General features: G+C 39.0%; 1 protein-coding gene across 1 annotated transcript in view; it reads left to right on the top strand.

Annotated features, from left to right (window-relative positions):
• Positions 1-3,025: 3,025 nt before the first annotated feature.
• The window catches only part of NOX3 (NADPH oxidase 3), a 46,869-nt gene continuing 32,200 nt past the window's right edge, over positions 3,026-17,694 (top strand). Inside the window, exons 1-5 of the mRNA XM_009281432.1 lie at positions 3,026-3,070; positions 3,741-3,836; positions 4,042-4,152; positions 5,996-6,080; positions 14,641-14,786. Of these exons, the coding sequence (XP_009279707.1) occupies positions 3,026-3,070; positions 3,741-3,836; positions 4,042-4,152; positions 5,996-6,080; positions 14,641-14,786 (483 nt within the window). The remainder of the gene's footprint in view (positions 3,071-3,740; positions 3,837-4,041; positions 4,153-5,995; positions 6,081-14,640; positions 14,787-17,694) is intronic.

Here is a 17,694-nt window from a genome sequence, read left to right as displayed (position 1 = left end):
ATATATATAGGTATATGTATACAGTCTCATGCTAATAATTAATTTGACTTGTAAAGGGTAAGTACTGTTGAAAGTACTTTAAAAAAATTACTAACAACCTCAGATAGAGGTTGCTGTCAGATAGAATAGAACTAACTGCGATTGAGATCTGTAGCAGTAATTGATATAAACATTGACATTAATGCTGAGATACTTACATGGAAGAATTCAGCATCTCATAAACCTCTTTCCATGCAAAAACTGACCTTTTAAGCTAATGACAGTTGCCTGTCTCTTGCATGGGAACTCAGCATGCCCATCACTACTTTTTCCCCAACTGCCAGACCAAATCCCTTTTCATCCTTATTCTATATCCTTTTTAGGACAGTTGCAGCTCATGATAATGATAAAACAATAACAAAATGGAATACAGTTAGTTCTTTAATCAATAAAATGTTCTTTCCTGAGTCTTGTCTGAATAGTTTGTGCTAGAAATTGGCTGAGATCACTGCAAATCAGTATAATAAAATGATGATGACCAGTTCCTTTGTAGAAAATGAAGCAATAAAGAGCTTTTGTGTTAGCTTTATGTTTTTATTGATAGATACTATACTGGAGACCACACACATTACCGTTATATATGAGAAAAAATGTAGCTGTTTCAACAGACAAAAAATAAAGTGCAGTTGATTCATCGGCTCCTTTAAGAGGACTGGCATCTGGACCACATGCACTTCAAAGTCAAATGCTGTACTGAGATGTGCTGCTTTGAAGTACAGCTGCTGATCCAGACAAATTTTGGAGCCTGAACCAGCATATGAATCTGCTGTACTCTGAAAAAAAATCTATTTCAGATGCCAGTTTTGACTCATTTTAGAAAATTGCTGTCTGGATCGGCTGAACTTCAAAGCAGAACATCGCAGTACAGCATTTCCCTTTGAAGTGCAGCTAATCCAGATAGTGGGTTTTCTCTCCCCCCTTTTTTTTTAAGTAGTTAAAATTGGCATCTGACCTTACCAGTATTTCTCCTCACCCTCTGCACATTCTTCTTCCCTTCTCCCTTATTTCCTCTTCTTTTGACCTCTCTGAAAAATACAGCAATACTCACTATCTTGTTAGCTCCTGCATTACCAAAGCTACTCTAAAGAGGGTGGTTGTGGGAACAGCCTATATCAAGTCACATAATGGACAGTGGCCAATTACTGCACATGGCTTGTCATAAAGTTTGTTAATAAATAATGCTTAATTTTACCACCCAAGAAAAATAAATCTCAAAATAAATCCCTTGCAAATTCTTGTATTCAGAGTATTCATAACCACATTTCCATGGTTCTGCTAACTCATATTAATGGTCATTAGCACTGGTTTAAAAAGTAGCTGAGGTTAATAGCATTTCACCTTTAAGAAATTTTAAGCCATTTTTTCACAGAAAGGTCTCCTTTGCAGCCAAGTCAGGAAGGCCTTAAGAAAATGGTTTTACTGGGGAAGGAACAAGATTAGCACAGGCAGAGTTTGCACGGCTTCTGGCGAGGGGAGCCAAGGGTAAATGCAGTGAGCTCACCAGAACAGGACAAAAGAGGAGCTAAGACCTGGTCAGCCAGGAGGACCTTCCTGCAGTGGAGCTGACCATGTTTCAAAGCAATCTCTTCCTTACGCCAATTGTTGCCAGTTCCACAATGTAAGGGAGGCCAAGAGGAAGGGATTCCCTCTGGAGTACTGCAGAAAAGTCAATAAATTGTTCTCCTCTTTTAGTAAAGGCAAATCAGAAAATGTGCTCTTCACCTTGAATATAATCATGGTGCTGGCTGCTCACATAACCACCTGCTAAAGAAAAGTCTTGAACAGACTAACAGCATTGTCTGTTACACTGGCCTCTCAAAAGGTTTTGATCTTGCTGAGAGGTAGTGAATCCTGCTGACTTATTTTTGCAGATGGCTCGTTAGATCCTCGCAGGAGTAAACGTCGGAGGACAAGTAGGCTGAACAGTCCTCAGGACAAACCCGGAGGAACAGGAACATCTGGTTTTATAAATAAAAGCAAATCTGAAAAAAATGGGTAAGCTCTAGCCCTGGACAGTGTTTGTGGATTGTATTTGGAAGAGGCTTGTATTTCCTGAGTACCTTAAGTCCTGCCAAAGTAATGTCACTTTGCAGACAAAACGTGGGAGCAGGGTCCGGAGCACACGGAGAGCCACAGCACCTGCGGGGCTGCTCAAGCCACATGCACAAGTAGGTTTCCTAACCCTTCTGTGCTCAGACCTCCAAAATAGGCATCCTCTCCTCACCTCACAGGTCATGGGTGAAGGCAGATGATGTTTGTGAGGCTTGACAGAGAAGCCCAGCAGGAAATTAATTGTTACTTCTCTCCTCCTAGCAGGGAGGGAAGGAAGTAGGATTCGTGTCCTTACACTAAGCAATGTAAATAGGTGGGAGAGAAAGTAACTGCTTATTTTATGACTGCAGCCAAATGAATGAAAAACTATCATGCATTTTAACATTGTCATAATCTATATTCACAAGAAATCCAGATGATTGTTAGAGGGGCACCCTTTATTCTGACAATTCCTAACTTCTGTCTGAGTGACTTTGCCACTGCCAAGATCTTTTAGCAATGCTCCCGTCTTACACACACATAAGGGATGCTCTCATGTGCTACTAAACTAAAAGACAAATCATGAAGAAATGTTGCACTCTGTTCAAACTGCAAAGACAAAGAAAAAAAACCATCCAAATACATGCTAGTACAAGAAGACAATTTAATGACAGCATCTCTCATTTGCTGAGAAATAACTCTGGAGAGAGAAAGGACTGGACAATGACCAGCATTTTATTTACACAGGTCATGAGACATGTCACTTGGGTGATCTGTTCCTGTCAGGCAGTTCTTAATTAGAAAATTCCTAGACAGAGCTCCTGCTCCCACTAGGTGCTTATTAAAATCTAAAGACAAAAGGAGTTAGTAGAAAAGCCTGAGGAATGGACGGAGAACTCAGGTTACACTGGAAGGCAAGAGTCAGCTGCTGCTAGCATAGGGAGAGGCACTCAGGATGGGATGCTGGATTTTGAATGAAAAACTCTCAGTGCTGTTATTAGTGAGTATTTTTAGCATTACAAAAATCTAATTGGATATATATAAATATTTTAAGCTTGTTTAAAAGACATTTTATGGTTTGCTTACAGTAATACTCCCAAGCTTAATGTAAAACTTGCTATAAATTATTCAGCAGCCTTTTTATAACTAGTCTTAAAAACAATTTACTGTCTTACTGTTTTATTTTTAATTATTTTTAAGTCTGTGTACTTTAGTCCTCAGATAAAGGGAACAGGGCGTTGCAATTGTAATTGAAATTATATTCTGAATTATTTTCAGAGGCTTTGGTGAATTGAGTATGGGGGGCAGAGAAAGGAATTTCCTCAGCTCCTAACTCACTCCATTTCTGGAATTCTTTAATTTTAGCTTTTATTGCCTTTTTAGAAATCAGGATAAGCCCTGTGTTTAAGATCAAGTTTACCATCACACAGTAAATGTCATCTATATCCTCTACTGGGGATGTGGGGATAGGACTATAATCCTGCATTTGCTAAAAGATAGCCTCATTCCAGCAGGCATTTGTGATTTCTATCAGCTGTGATCAAGAACTGCATTGCACACTGATTTTGAAGTATCTCTCAGATACTTTCTAAAACTATAACCATAACCAGTTTTATATGCATTAAAAAATACTGTAAGTGTCACTAATCTGTAGCCTGTCTGCTTTGTAGCTGGTGTGGCTGGGACTGAATTTCTATTTGTTTATTGATACCTTCCACTGGTATGAAGACAAAGATGCTTACATTTATACACGGATTATGCTGGGAGTAAGTACAAGTTTGATTGTTAAAGGGCTCCACAAGAAGAATGTATGCATAGTCTGATTTTATTTACATCCTTCATAGTAATATTTTTGATGCTTCAGCAGTAATTTTCCCATATAAGAGTATTATGTTAATATAGTATTTTCTTTCTTTTGCACTTCCTATACCAAGCTTGTAATTTAATTTCTTTATACTGTTATATGTACAGTCAACCCTGGCTTGGGCAAGAGCTTCTGCAACGTGCCTTAATTTTAACTGCATGCTAATCCTGTTACCAGTCAGTAGAAACCTTATTTCATTCTTAAGAGGAGCAAGCATTGTAAGTACCATTTCTCAAATAGCCATATTATCCTCCCTTTTTTATTTCCGTAGTTCAGCAGTATTATCCATATCAAATATTTTCCAAGGAATTTAAATTTTTGATAGAGAAGTCTGTACACTATTGCCTAGTTATTACCATTTAAATTGTCAGCATTCATGACTGAAGAGAAACAAATGGCTTGTTTAACACAGTGCTCTAAATTCAACACTGATTTTGGCAGCCGCTGCATAGCATGGTGTCATGAAGTGAAAAGTGAGGAGCTATAAAAAAGGGACGTAATAATGCAACTTGGCCAAATGGAGAAAATACGTATCTATCATGTGTATCCTGTGTAGCTGCAAAGTGAAAATTGGAGAGAGAAAATGTACAGATAGATAAAAGTGTCATAAGGATAATAAGGAACATGTTTAAACCCTTCTGTCTGAGCGGCCACCATTCAGGTCTTCCTTTCTTGTAAGCATGTGTTTTTGTAATGGAGTGGTCATCTGCTCAGAGGCATTTACATTAACCTCGGCATCACGCATAGGAAGTACTTAAGGCTTTAGCTCTACTAGCTATAGCTTCAACTTGCAGTGAATTATTATAGTCAGAGCAATTCCAATACCACATTTGGGTAAAAAATCACTGATCACTTCATGACTCCAAGAACAACAGGAATTTAGAAATTGTAATATTAATTTATTTTATTGTAAGCTGGTTCTTATTTCAGTTCTGCCTCTTTTATTCTTCAGAGATAGAGTTACATTTCAAGCAGTCTTTAGGTGAGAATCTACAGTTTTATAATTGTTTGAGTCCAGGAGCTGAGCATTTAAGAAAAAAAAGTCTTGTTGGACTTCTGACTCAGTTTGTGAATTAACATAAAATATATGCATGCCCACTTAGATGCTGAGTAAGAACTCAGAGAACTGGAACTCTTCTCACATATAATCAATATTTTGCTCTTCTGGACAATATTCTGCTCTTGAGGAGCATGGTACAGAGCAACTTGACTGGCTCCAGCACGGTCAGCAGAGGGCTGGATCCAGTGACTCTCCGAGGAGGTCCTGGTTCTTGGCATTGCACCCCGCGGTGCTCCAGATTTTTGGAAGACTTGTTAGCTGGGAAACAATGTGGATAAATGCCAGGATCTTTGGCATGGCACTGTGCCAGGTCAAGCAAGCAATCCAGACACCCACAACACCATCCAGAGACTGAATTAGGTCCATGAGGGCTGTCTAGGTTCCAGCAGAGTGTGTTAGTTTTGGCTCACCACAGCCCGCCCCGGCCCCAGGCTGGCTTTGCACGGAGGCACCCAGCTGGCCATGAGCACACCACCTTCGAGCACTTCCAATAATGGGAAGATGGCTGTAATGCATAAGCATGCAGCCACCTGAGGTCTAGACAGCCTCACCCTCCTGGGGTGTGCATTTCATGAAAGCAGCTAAAATGTTTTCATTGCAAGCTGGCTTTGCAATGAAGTTGCAAAGCCACAGTTCAGCTGTGTTCATGCAGCTAAACCCGAGCTTGCAAAGCAGTGGTGGCCCAGCCTGCTGTCCCTTTACCAGCAAATGAGTTAATCATCAGCCCGGATAAACCACTCACAAATCACAGCTAAATGTAGCAGTTTTATCAAACCCGTTTTTGACCCCCTACATAGGCTGAATAGCTTAAGAAATCCTGGAGTGTCACTAAGCCGAAAACAGTCACCTGAGCCCCAAAGTTAAGGCTAACCCAAAACTTCCACTGAATTCCTTCAACATTCCATTTTTAAATGTACTGAACTCTTCTCTTCTCCTCTCCAAAATGTGATTTGTAAATAGTGATAGGAATGATATAAAACAAGTTCTGCTTTTTCATGAAGTGCTGTGGAGGAGCAGTGAGAAGACAGCTTGACAAAACCATCGCATTTCACAAGATGGTTGCCTATGGAATAGCTGTAAATGCAAGTAAGCTTATTTATTTATTTATTTGCCTTTGAACTGTTTTGATTTTCTGCCTAATGCTGTAATCCCCATCAGCTCTGAGACTTGCTATTTTAGTGCAATCATTTGGTGACTACAGCTTTAAATAGGTGTAGGCGTCCCATCTGATTAACCATTTGTAACTTTTTTTGCTTGAGAAAGGTTTGACTGTTAAGTCAATAAATTTTCAACCTTGATAGTAACTGCTAGTTGCCATTTAGTTAATGTGACCAACCTGTGTGCTCTTAACATTTAGTGTAAATAACTTCCATTAAATCCCTGAGAGTAGATGTTTGGGGAGATGACATAGCATTACAGTCTGATTTCCTAAGGAAATGGTGCTTACGAGTTACACCGTTCATCTGTCCACTGCTACATTTTCTTCAATAATTTTTCAACCAGGTAATAAATTTAATCTGCATTTGAGACAAGCAGCTGTCTCAAAAACATTAAATTCCTAAATATTGGTTTTTTAAATAGGTGATGGTTACAGGGAACTAATGGCCCCCTTGAGGGAAAAACTGCATCTTGAGATCAAAAGTTATCTGTTCTGCTGGTCCTACTGACTTACTGAGCTATAGATGTTTGTTCATCTGGCTGGGAAGAAGACATGGCACCTTCCTGTTCCCCAGGTGGTTAAAGGACCTGGAGAAGACTAAAGCTTGTAGGAATTCAGAGGACATGAGGGGAACAGGAGATAGCATGGGGAAGAGGGATGTGCAGAGAAGGAAGAATGAGGAAGGACATAAGCACATAGAGATGGAGAGGTATCTGGGGCAGATAGTTCTCTTAGAAAACGTGAAGGAGACATGGGAATTAATCAGGGTTATTTGCAAGCATAAGACATTGCAGGGTAACTATTCTACCCCCAGGCTGTCAGGGTGGATCCTGGTCCCAAAGTTTTTTTCAGTTTAAATGAGGGAGCTGCTTTTCTGTGTATAGGCTGTTAATGTCCCCATGCAGTGAGACGAGAGTGCCATCAGGAATCAATAGCTAAAATTTGTCCTTTGTATGTAGTGCTAAAGAATTCAGAGGGAAAGGCTGGGGGATGAGAATGTGCATCTTATAGTGTGCTATGATGATTTACTTATCTGTCATGTCCATTCATTTATCAGAAGTTCAGTTTCAGCACAAAGCAGATTCCTACAGAACGCAACATTGCTTCTTTAATTAACAAATCAACCCAGGAATGTAAATTAACCAACTTCTACTTGGTGTATAATTTGTCATGCTCCAAAAAGAAAGTAAAACTGTACAGTTTAACCTTTTATGTTTTTGGTTTTTACATTCATATAAAAATGTTTGCTAGTTCATTAAGGTGGACAGTTTGGGACGTGCAAGTCTATCAGAAAAGTGATTACTTTATGGCTTCAGTAATTCCAAGGATAAAGACACAGGAGCTGATGTGAAATGACAGAAACCACCATTATTTAATTCTGTCACTCTCTAGGGAGAAAATGAGGGTTTATTGTTGGGTTGTTATTTGTGTTGGGTTTTTTCCCAGAATATAAAATGGACAAATAGCTGATGAGGTATTTGAGGAAGAAAAGAAAATACAGGGAAGTCTAATGAACAAAACATGACAACTTGTGAACTCATGCTTCCCTAACAGACAAGTGAGAAACAACTATCATATTTGGGAAAACACTACATCACTGCATAGTCAGACTTGGGTAAAGAATGGTCAGAAACTCAGTTGCCTGAAATTAAATTTCAAATTCATTAAAAAAATACGATCTACAGCACATATTGTGACAGAAAAGCAACGTTTCAGAGTAAAGAGGTACCCACAAGTATATTGAGTCCCTTTGTACAAAATCTAACAGCATTAAAATGATGTGTAAATAGATGCCATTTTCCTCTCAACTGACACATTATTTATCCAAGTACTACCTATATTGCCTTTTGTTACACAAAAGCATAGTCAACTCCTATTAGTCTATTGCAATTTAGTAATTCTTAGTTAAATGAATGTTCTCCCCTGTATGATCAATAGCCTAAATGTGGCAGCAAGAAGTTAAACCAATTTGCAGATCAGATCAGTAAGCTTAGCCTCACAATATAGAATTGTAGACTCCTTTATTATTAAAGTAACACGTATTCATCTCAGCTTGCCAGGTGGTGTTATTCCAGCATATTTATTTAATAGCGTGCTAAAAATAGTCAGTGCAGCATTAGTATTGTCTGGCTTCTAACAGGCAGACAGCTCAGCTGAGGTGCATGTGGCCTTGGAAAAAGTACATCTGTACCTTTAATTTTTCATCAGCTCTAATACAAATTCAAGAGCAGGCTTTAATTGGTCAGGTCATAAAGGGATATAATTAGAAACTAGTGGAAGAGGGAAGTTGGAGGAAAGAGAGAGAGTAAACAATGCTATCTATAATCAAGGGCATCATTGAAAATTCAGTAAAGGGAATTCTGCTTAGTTTGGCTTCCTGTGTTCTGCATGCCTGTGTGTGATAAGAGCTGTCTGGGAGTTATTCACCCACTAATAAATCTTCCTTATAGACCCGTAACTCTGCTAGAATACAATCATAGCTTCATGCACTCTCAGTTTGATCAGTGCAAGTCATTCTATGCTTTCTAATGCAAAAGAGACTTTTCTGTTGAGGCAGTTGTCTGAAACCTAAAGATATCTACAAGAGAGAGTACATAACGTTTTGTACAACTCCTCCCTCTTACTGTATTGTTTTTACCCTCTTAAGAAGGTACATTAATACATTTTCGGAAGTGGGGAGTGTTGGGGGGATATTTTTTTTTTACTTTGACATACGGTGAATATTTTGAAGAACAACCTGCTTCTTGTGTTGTTTTGATGTTTGCAGAAAGGTTATATAGATATATTGCTCCAACAGTCTTTGAATTATGATATGAATAAAGCCTAAGCAATTAAGGGAAAGTAGGAGAAGGACAGCGAGGTTCTTTGTAGTTAGGCTGTTTGAAATGGTGGTTCCTGCTCCTTAAAAATTCCAGCAGTGCGATTTTCTTTAAAAACATGCAAAATGCAGACCGAAGTATAGTGATGCCAGGTGTGTTTGGCTTCTGACAAGAGCTGAAAAATCTATAGCTAAAAATACTAGAAAACTTTTCCATTTTCAGCCACGTTTTGGTAGTGGTGGCTATGTGAAGGGCTTTGGTGATCTGAGTCACATTTTTGTGTAAGCGATGAAGTTTTCAGGGAAGCAGATGCTTATCTTCAAAAGAGGTTTAGCTGATAAGTCAGTGTTGTACTTCCAGAAATTACAGAAAGTCAAATTTCCATTAAACTGCATTTTTTTCAGTTAGATTGTTTAAATCCATACTTAGTGCACATACTAGGAAGGAAACTACATTAAATTAAAGATTATAAGCTTCCAGCTAGGATAAAAAATGGTCCAAGTCATGTTCTTCTTTGATGTTTATAACCATTCTAAAAAAAAAAAAAAATCCAATGCAAGTATGTGTGTGGTCACTATTGTTGTAATTTTTACATAACCTGCACTTTTTTAGTCCACAAAGACAGCATGAAGCTGAATTAAGGGTTCTGTGTAACTAGAAATGGCACAAGGCAGTGGGTGGCAAAAGAACCCAGGCTTGGTCGGGGGCAGAATTCCCGGTGCCTGATTTAGCTGCTTGCAAAGCCATTCTCTTCACTGCAAGCAGAAAGGCCAGGATTTGACCCTTTGATTTTATCATGACGGGTTGGTTAACTAAAACATTTAACTGCTAGCAGCAAGCTCCAATTTGATTATTATCCTGTACAGGCATGCAGAAAAAGAGAGAGTGAAATCTTGTCCTCAGATAAACACATGCAATTTCTGTTTAGTTCAATGAGAGTTGTGCATGCTTCACTGAAGGCACAATTGGCTGAAAAAGACTAGCTAAACTGACCAGACTTTCAGGATAATTTAATTACTACTCTTTGTATTTAAGAATATGTACAGTAAACACCATGCTCCAATAGCAACCCTTTTCCTCCCTCCCTCCTTCCAATAAAACCTTTTATTTGATCTCAGAGGTGGACTAGATAGAACATCTTGGGGTCAAATACAAATTAATGTATGTTAAGTGCTTCAGAGGTTCCAGATGTTGTTAAAAACAACAGTCAAAATCCTTCAGTTTTCATGCACAGTTATAAAAAAGAACTTTGTTTAAAAGATTGCATGATTTATTCCGTACTTTATATTTGGTCATGCAAAATGAAGAAAAAATTTAGCTGAAAATCCTGAGATGTAGTACCTTAAACTTTGCCCTCGTGGTTAACTTAGATAAGTGGTGCAGGGAAAAAAACCCAACTGTTGTAAGATCAGATTTCACAAATCTGCATATGAATGTTGGAATTGCTTAGTAAATTCTATATGCTGCAGATGCAAAGACCTTCAGAAAATGCACTTTAGGGATGTAAAATATTTTAGCTAATGGCAATGTATCCAGTGCCAGACTTTTTAGTCTGCTACAACTATTGTACATTAAATGAACCACAGTGAAAATGGAATTAGATCTTTGCATTACTCTTACCATCCAGCTATAATTCATTTTTAGATTGCATCATTTTTTCTTAGCAGCACACAAAAACCATCAGAAGTATTAATCTAATAACACTCTAGGCAATATTTAAGATCATGGGAGACTCAGGTAAACCACCATATTCAGTACATCATTAGTTTGAATGTTAATATTTTCCAGTGTATCATTATACTCTGTACATTAACAGCTACCACAGAATAGCTTGCAGGAAAAAAAACCCTCTCCTGTTCATTCTAGAAGTCTTCTATGCTTGTAATATCCTTTATCTGTTAGATGAAAGCTGGAGGGAATGTCACCCAGAAGGGAAGATGTGGTAAATCCCAAAAAAGGTATGATGATGTTTCCATTGACAGTAACACTTACAATAAAGCAGAACACTATGCAGATGGACAAAATGGTGTCCTTTAATAGCCTGCAGAAAAATCTTACTAGGTTAAGTTGCAGAAAGCAGATCTCTTCTTCCAGGAAAAAGTTGCAACATGACTACTCTTCACTAAACCTTAGGCTCGAGACCTTCTTGGGAAGCTGTATCTATTCAACCCAGGTTTTTTCTGTTCAAGACTAGAAATACTCTGTTAGGAAATGTGGACCTCTGTCTGTCTGGAAGAAACTACCACCTCATTTCACTCTCAACACTCGGCATATACAAGATAGCACTAGGTTTCCTGTCGCTGCTGACATGACTAGAATTTGTACAAATCATATACAATCCTGCACTTTAAGTGCAAGATTTTGTAGCCTTCTAAACAACAGAAATGTCATCATTTCACATGAAGACTTCACAATCTGCAGTATCACTTTTTAAAAAATCTATGTGTTTTGAAGGTAAAAGAGAGAAAGCATGTTATGCTATGAACACAGATTCAAACCTCCACCTCTAGTCAACGTTGATATTTTAAGTGAGCAAGGATAGTCCAAAACCTGCAGCTTATAAGCTGCAGGGAACCCTTGGTAAAACAACACTATGGCTCACAACTGTGTGAAACTCACGTGGTCCCAAGGCTATGGTGACTACTACATCATATCAGAGTTATAAAGAGCGTCCTGCAGTATAGAGGACAAGAGGCCCAAGTACCATTAACTGGTCGCACCAGTAATGACTAGCAGATGCCAAGATATAACTGCTCAGTAGAAGTCCGTTCAGAGATTCATTGTCAGGGCTTTCCATCCTTTGAAAGTTTTCTCTCCTCTTTCCCTTAGTCCAGTACCGGACTACATGCAGCATGTAACTCCACAACCTACCGCAGACAGCAGTCCGTTACCCCGCACTCCTGTCCTCTGAGTGAGCTCTTTCAGATGTCAGAGAAATCAGGTCCTCATCAAGCAATGACTTGGTTCCCTTCCAGCTGGATCTGATAATGTCCTTACCAGGCCAAAACATCTGTTCTGAAAGGAGCCCCTTGTAGGAACAGTTCCCCCCTTCCCACTCAGCACTTAAAAGTGCTGTTACACTTAAATATATAAACAGTGTGTTTATATACTGCTTATACATCAGTTGTATGCTGGGGAACAGATTGCCACAGCCCCCACACAGCTGCCACCTAAACCCTGCAGCTCAGAGCCTCTTGGGTTTTTGGGTTTTGACAGTCTGAATCCACACATCTCACTCGCTGCTCGTGGTCTAGTGTAACCTTCCTTCCAGCGTCCCGGCGCTGCTGAGGTGCTGGGTGCGCTCTCTCACGTGCAAGCTCCGGGGAGCGTCTCCCGCCTGATGCTGGCCAGGTTGTTTCACATGCAGCACCTAATCCATAACAATGTACGCAGGACATGCCGGGTCACTGAGTCCAATACCCTCTAAAGCTCACAGTCACGTCATATACGCTATTTCATAAAATGACCAACCTTCAGCTGAAAGCTGCTTAGATTGCTTGATCCCATTATCCCATTTATTGAAAGGTTATTTTAGAGTCTCATTCCTTTGATGGCTTGAATCTGTCTTCTAATTTCCAGGCTCATTTTATCTCTGTGCAGTTCATACCCATTTGGATTCAGTCTCCATTCTGCTGAAGCTATTCCAGCTTGTATAAATAATTTATTATTCATTGGGCCAAAGATTCAGAAAAAATGGGAGCTTGATTTTGCAGTTTGGGTGCTCAGGATATTCACTTGGGATGCAAGTGTCAATAAACATTTGATTATTTTTGTTAAGGGTTTCATCAGGAGACAGCTCAAAAGAGAATAACCAGTCAGTCCAGTAACTAGGTCATGTGATTTGGTTTAAAGCCCTACTTTAAATTTAAAGTAACAAGGATTTTAAAACAGGTCTTTCATCTCCCAGTGAGTATCTAAGCATGGGGCAATGAGGTGAAGCAGGTGTTAGGGAGTGGCGGGAGGGAGTCCCTAAGCTAACATTATGTTTTAAATGAAGTGCAACCTGACAGTCAACCAACCACAGCACATCTACTGCTCTAGAAGGATCACCTCAGAAGAACAGCATGAAAATAATCTCTCTCCAGCCTAGGCACATGGGCTAACCTACTGTTGGGGGTAAGAATGCAATCTTCTCCTTTTTTGCACTGGCTGCTTTAAGCACTTTCATGGCCGGTATCCTACCTTAACTCATATTCCCATGCTGCAGCTCTCCCCAGGCGCTGCAGAGGAGCTGGACTCCGGCATGCATAGTGAGAGAGCTCACTATGTGGATAGGCACCTAAAAGACTTAGCAATACCAAAGTCCTTATGCATTTAATCCCATGTTTTCATCTGTGATTACACAGTGACTAGCACAGTAAGACATTACTTTCGTGCAAGTAGTTACAATTAAAAAAAGAAAAAAAAGAAGAAAGAAGAAAGAAGGAAGAAGAGAGAATAAACAAGAGAGAAGAGAAAAAAAAGAAAACCAAAAAAAGAAAAAAGGAAAAAAAGAAGAAAAAAAGAAAAACAAAAAAAGAATCTTCTTTTGAGAGAATATTGTTCAGGGAAGCAGATCATATTTGGTTTACTACAACTACTGCCTTTTAGGAAGGTTTTGTAAATGGTCAGGGACAGGAACGGATACACACTGAAGGAGAAATGATAACAGCAAGCTAATGGTAAAAACTAGAAATAGCATATCCTAATAGCTCTACTGTAAACATATAATTGTTTTTCATTGTCATTTTTTCATCCTTTGGTGTTTAATATTTTGCATTAATTACAACTTTCCTGTAATGGATTTGAGAATCTGTCATATTGAAAACTGAAACTCTGCACCTAGCATGATTACGCCTTTATCTATGTTAGCCAATAATAAAACAAAGTACTTCCTTTTTCCCTCTTTTGAAATTACCATCTTTCCACTCAGGAAAAGAATTACAGGGGAGTTCTTACTTCACCCTAAGACCTTTTTCTAAACTGACCATTTCATATACCTTTTGGTCCTGGTATATGGACCTGGTCCCCTCCTGTCCTTTTGGGAGCAGAACAGAAGTAGAGGTGATATATTATGCTCAGGGCAAATCAGATCTAACACTGTGGTTCAGACTTCTCCCTTGAAATCATAGTTCCTGTGGCTTCCCCATGCTCCACCTGCATAAAGTAATGCTACAGCTACTTGTTAATAGGGGGACAGATTTTGGGTGCATCTTTTAAATATCCCTGGTGCAAGCTGCAAACTGGTCTATGCCCAAAACGGACAAGTTAGTGTCCTGCATAACAATATTAGACCATGGCACATCCTAGTATATTAATTAAAAAAATAAGAATTTTAATCAGTTTACCTCATTTTGAACAATTTAAAATCAGAGGCAAACACCTTTATATCATCTCTCAAGAGGTCCTCCTTTGATGACAGTGAAGACTGCAGGGCACTTGACTGTAAACATGGGAGGTGACCCTGAAGCTGTTCCTCTCCTCTCCAGTGTGAAGCAGTTGCTTCATATTAGACATATATTTGATAAAATTTTCCTTTTATTGTCAGCTTAACCCATGCAAAGCTCTCAATTTATGCCCAAGCTTTTCAAATAGCTCATAGTGTGCTTAATGAAGTTCCTTCTGTGGAACAGATACTGTGGACACGTACAAGTGTGTCTAATTTCACACCACTCTTTCCCTCATGCAGCCATCCATATTGTTGCCCACTTGATCAACATCGAGCGGTATCATAGCAGCCAGTCGAAGGAAGCCGGGGAGTTACGGAATAAACTTTCTGGCCTTGGCAAAAGCCCAAATGAAAGCTACTTGAACCCAATCAGGACCTATGAAACAGTAAGCTGTCACTTTTTGGTTTTCCTCATCTAAAGAGTTTTCCTCTGTGGATTCTATTGTCGGTAAAACTGTATTTCAAAGCCTTTTAACCAGAGTGAGAAGGTGCTGCCAAAGGTTAACCTCAATTTCAGCTGAAAACACTTACTCAGAGCTGCAATTTTCAGGTTACTAAGCTCAAAGAAATGTCTACAGTATTTTAATTAGTTTGTCAGGAGACAGTTGCGGGGGGGGGATAAGGAGTATTGTGAGTAGTAGACAATGAAATGTACCTGCAAAGAATTTTAAAAAACTAAACTAAACTATCAATACATGGAACAAACAACTTCTTTCCAGAAAGAAAAAAAAACAGTATCACGTAACAACATTTCTTTCACAGTTGCTATTTGTCTCTCCCCATGGTTGCGCAGTATCTTCCAAATCTGGGGGTTGATTCTGCCCTGTCACATGTCGAGTGTGGCTGCCAGGGAAAAGCACATGCAAAACCACACAGAGGATTGCTGCATATAGGAGTCAGTGCACTGAAAAGCTAGTGCTGGTGTGTGCTCTTCAGAAACAAGCAGGACTATGTGCACCTCAGCCCTGCAGATAAATGGTTCTGCTTGCTTTGGGGAAGAAAAGTGACTGTCTCCTGTCCACTTCCTCAGCTATCTCAAAACAGCATGGGTAGAGAAGCTATTCTTTATGATACTCATAAAGAAAAACAGATCCTTTCTGCAATGCATGCATGTAAAACATGCAAAAATTAATCAGCTTTTTTCCTTATTCCATCATACTGTACATCACATAGATGTTATTTGTTTGCTTATGTATACTGTTGTATACTCTTGTATACTCCAGGGTTGAAATGGCCCTGGTGAGACTCCCACACATATTGTTTCTGCTCTTTAGAAATTTCCCACATAGCCAGCATGCAATAAAGGCTGCATGAACATGGTGTGGGGTTCTTTCAGTCAGTGGTGTACTCCACTGAAACAAGAAACAAAGTGAGATGATGGCCGGACAACCATCAGCAGGATTCCATAGTACTTTTCAGTTACAAGGCATTTTGTCCTACTTTTTCTCAATTCCTTTCCAGTTTAGATAATGTGACTTTTGCCTCTTTCAAAACAAACAAGTAAACAATTCTCAAGTTTGAACAAAACCAAGCAAATGAGTGGTCTCAATGGTGTGAACACAAAAGTCTCGATGTTAGTGTTGACAAAGTAGTTAGGTTTATTAGAACAGGACGGCAAGCACGGACAGGGCTGCCCAGTCTTTCTGAACACCTGGTGCCCACTCTCATCACATGCATGTGAGATGTTCCCCAAGAACAGAACAGAGCTCACAGGTCTGAACAGGAACCTACCATCTTGCATTTTTTTCTCCACTAAGCCTTCCCATGGTGATATAATTGTGAGGTAGGCCTCTAACTAACATTAAGATCCTAAATACCCTTGAGGAGGGAGGCTAGCATTTTCTGAGATCCTTTCCCAGATTTCTCACAGTAATATGCCCCACAATTACCAGCCTAGATTTCACTCTAACCTCTAATATTTATATTTGTTTTATTGCCCACTTGTGTCTCAGTAGCTACACTCAGAATTAATAAATTATGAAGGAGAGCAAATAAAAGATTGCTTCTAACTTCAGAGAAGAAAGTTCTGAGAGCAACAATTGAGGCGTTCCTTTCAGTTTCATCCTACCCCTATAGTAGCAATGCACTAAGTGTCTTTGACATTTTTCCTTGTTTCATCTCAACATTCAAACTAGCCACTGTAATGGAAATGTTCAAAATATCACCTAGATCAATCCTGTTAATATGTAATAGGACTTGAACACACTCTTCATAGGCACCAATTTGAAAATGTACTGTGCGCTGTCAAGTGTGAACATTTGAAAGAATGATTTTACTGTAAAAAGTGACTGTAAAAATGGCATTGTGGAATTTTATCACCTCTAGGATTTCCATATCAAATGAGTGCACTTTATAAGTACAATATAGGGTTTTTTTTCTCCTAGTGTATTAAGCTGTAGAACGAACTCAGGATCCAGAAGACACGCTGAGTGCCTTCATTCCTGTGCATTAGCACCAGGAAAATAGATATATATGCTTTGCAGGCCAAATGGGGACTTCATTTACACTCTGCTGGCATATTTAGCTTGCGTCTCATCTTGCCTGCGAGATTTTTACTGCTGTTCTTCACGATTTGCACTTTATAACTGAGATCAGCATCTGACTGTTGTGTTCAAAATACATCTTTATTCTCACTTCAGTTTATTTTGGTGAGTTTAGATCGATGTAACAGACCTGTGCTGATGTCTGTGAGTCATGAACAAGAAGGAACATGTTCAAGCCCAGCATATTAATGTTTCATCACTGACAAGCATAAAAATGTAAATATAAATATGTCTTTTAAAAAATAAACCCAAGTATTATCCAATGTACAGGTAAATGTAAGGAACAGGTAAATGAGATATGCTGTTTACGTAAATGAGAGCATGTCATTTTTATACACCATTTCAGGGCTGCTAAAAACCCACAAACTGAAGTAAAATAAGCACAGAAGAGCCACACACCTTTATGGTTGCAGGTGTCTTAGCACGTCACTTTATCACCCTCATATGAATAAGCTGTTTTCTAGTGCTGTTTTGCTTATTACATCTCTAGGTTTAATCTTCTCATTTCTATAATCATTTTCCTTTTTTTCTGAGACACTTTTATATGGTTGCAGGTGTCTTAGCACGTCACTTTATCACCCTCATATGAATAAGCTGTTTTCTAGTGCTGTTTTGCTTATTACATCTCTAGGTTTAATCTTCTCATTTCTATAATCATTTTCCTTTTTTTCTGAGACACTTTTAGAACATAGAATCATTTAGGTTGGAAAAGACCTTTAAGATCATCGAGTCCAACCGTTAACCTAGCACT

This window comes from Aptenodytes forsteri, unplaced genomic scaffold, assembly GCF_000699145.1.
Source record: "Aptenodytes forsteri isolate BGI_AS27 unplaced genomic scaffold, ASM69914v1 Scaffold82, whole genome shotgun sequence".
In the NCBI taxonomy this organism is placed as follows: Eukaryota; Metazoa; Chordata; class Aves; order Sphenisciformes; family Spheniscidae; genus Aptenodytes; species Aptenodytes forsteri.
Note: the sequence above shows the minus strand (reverse complement) of the source record. Positions and strands in the feature narration are given on the sequence as shown.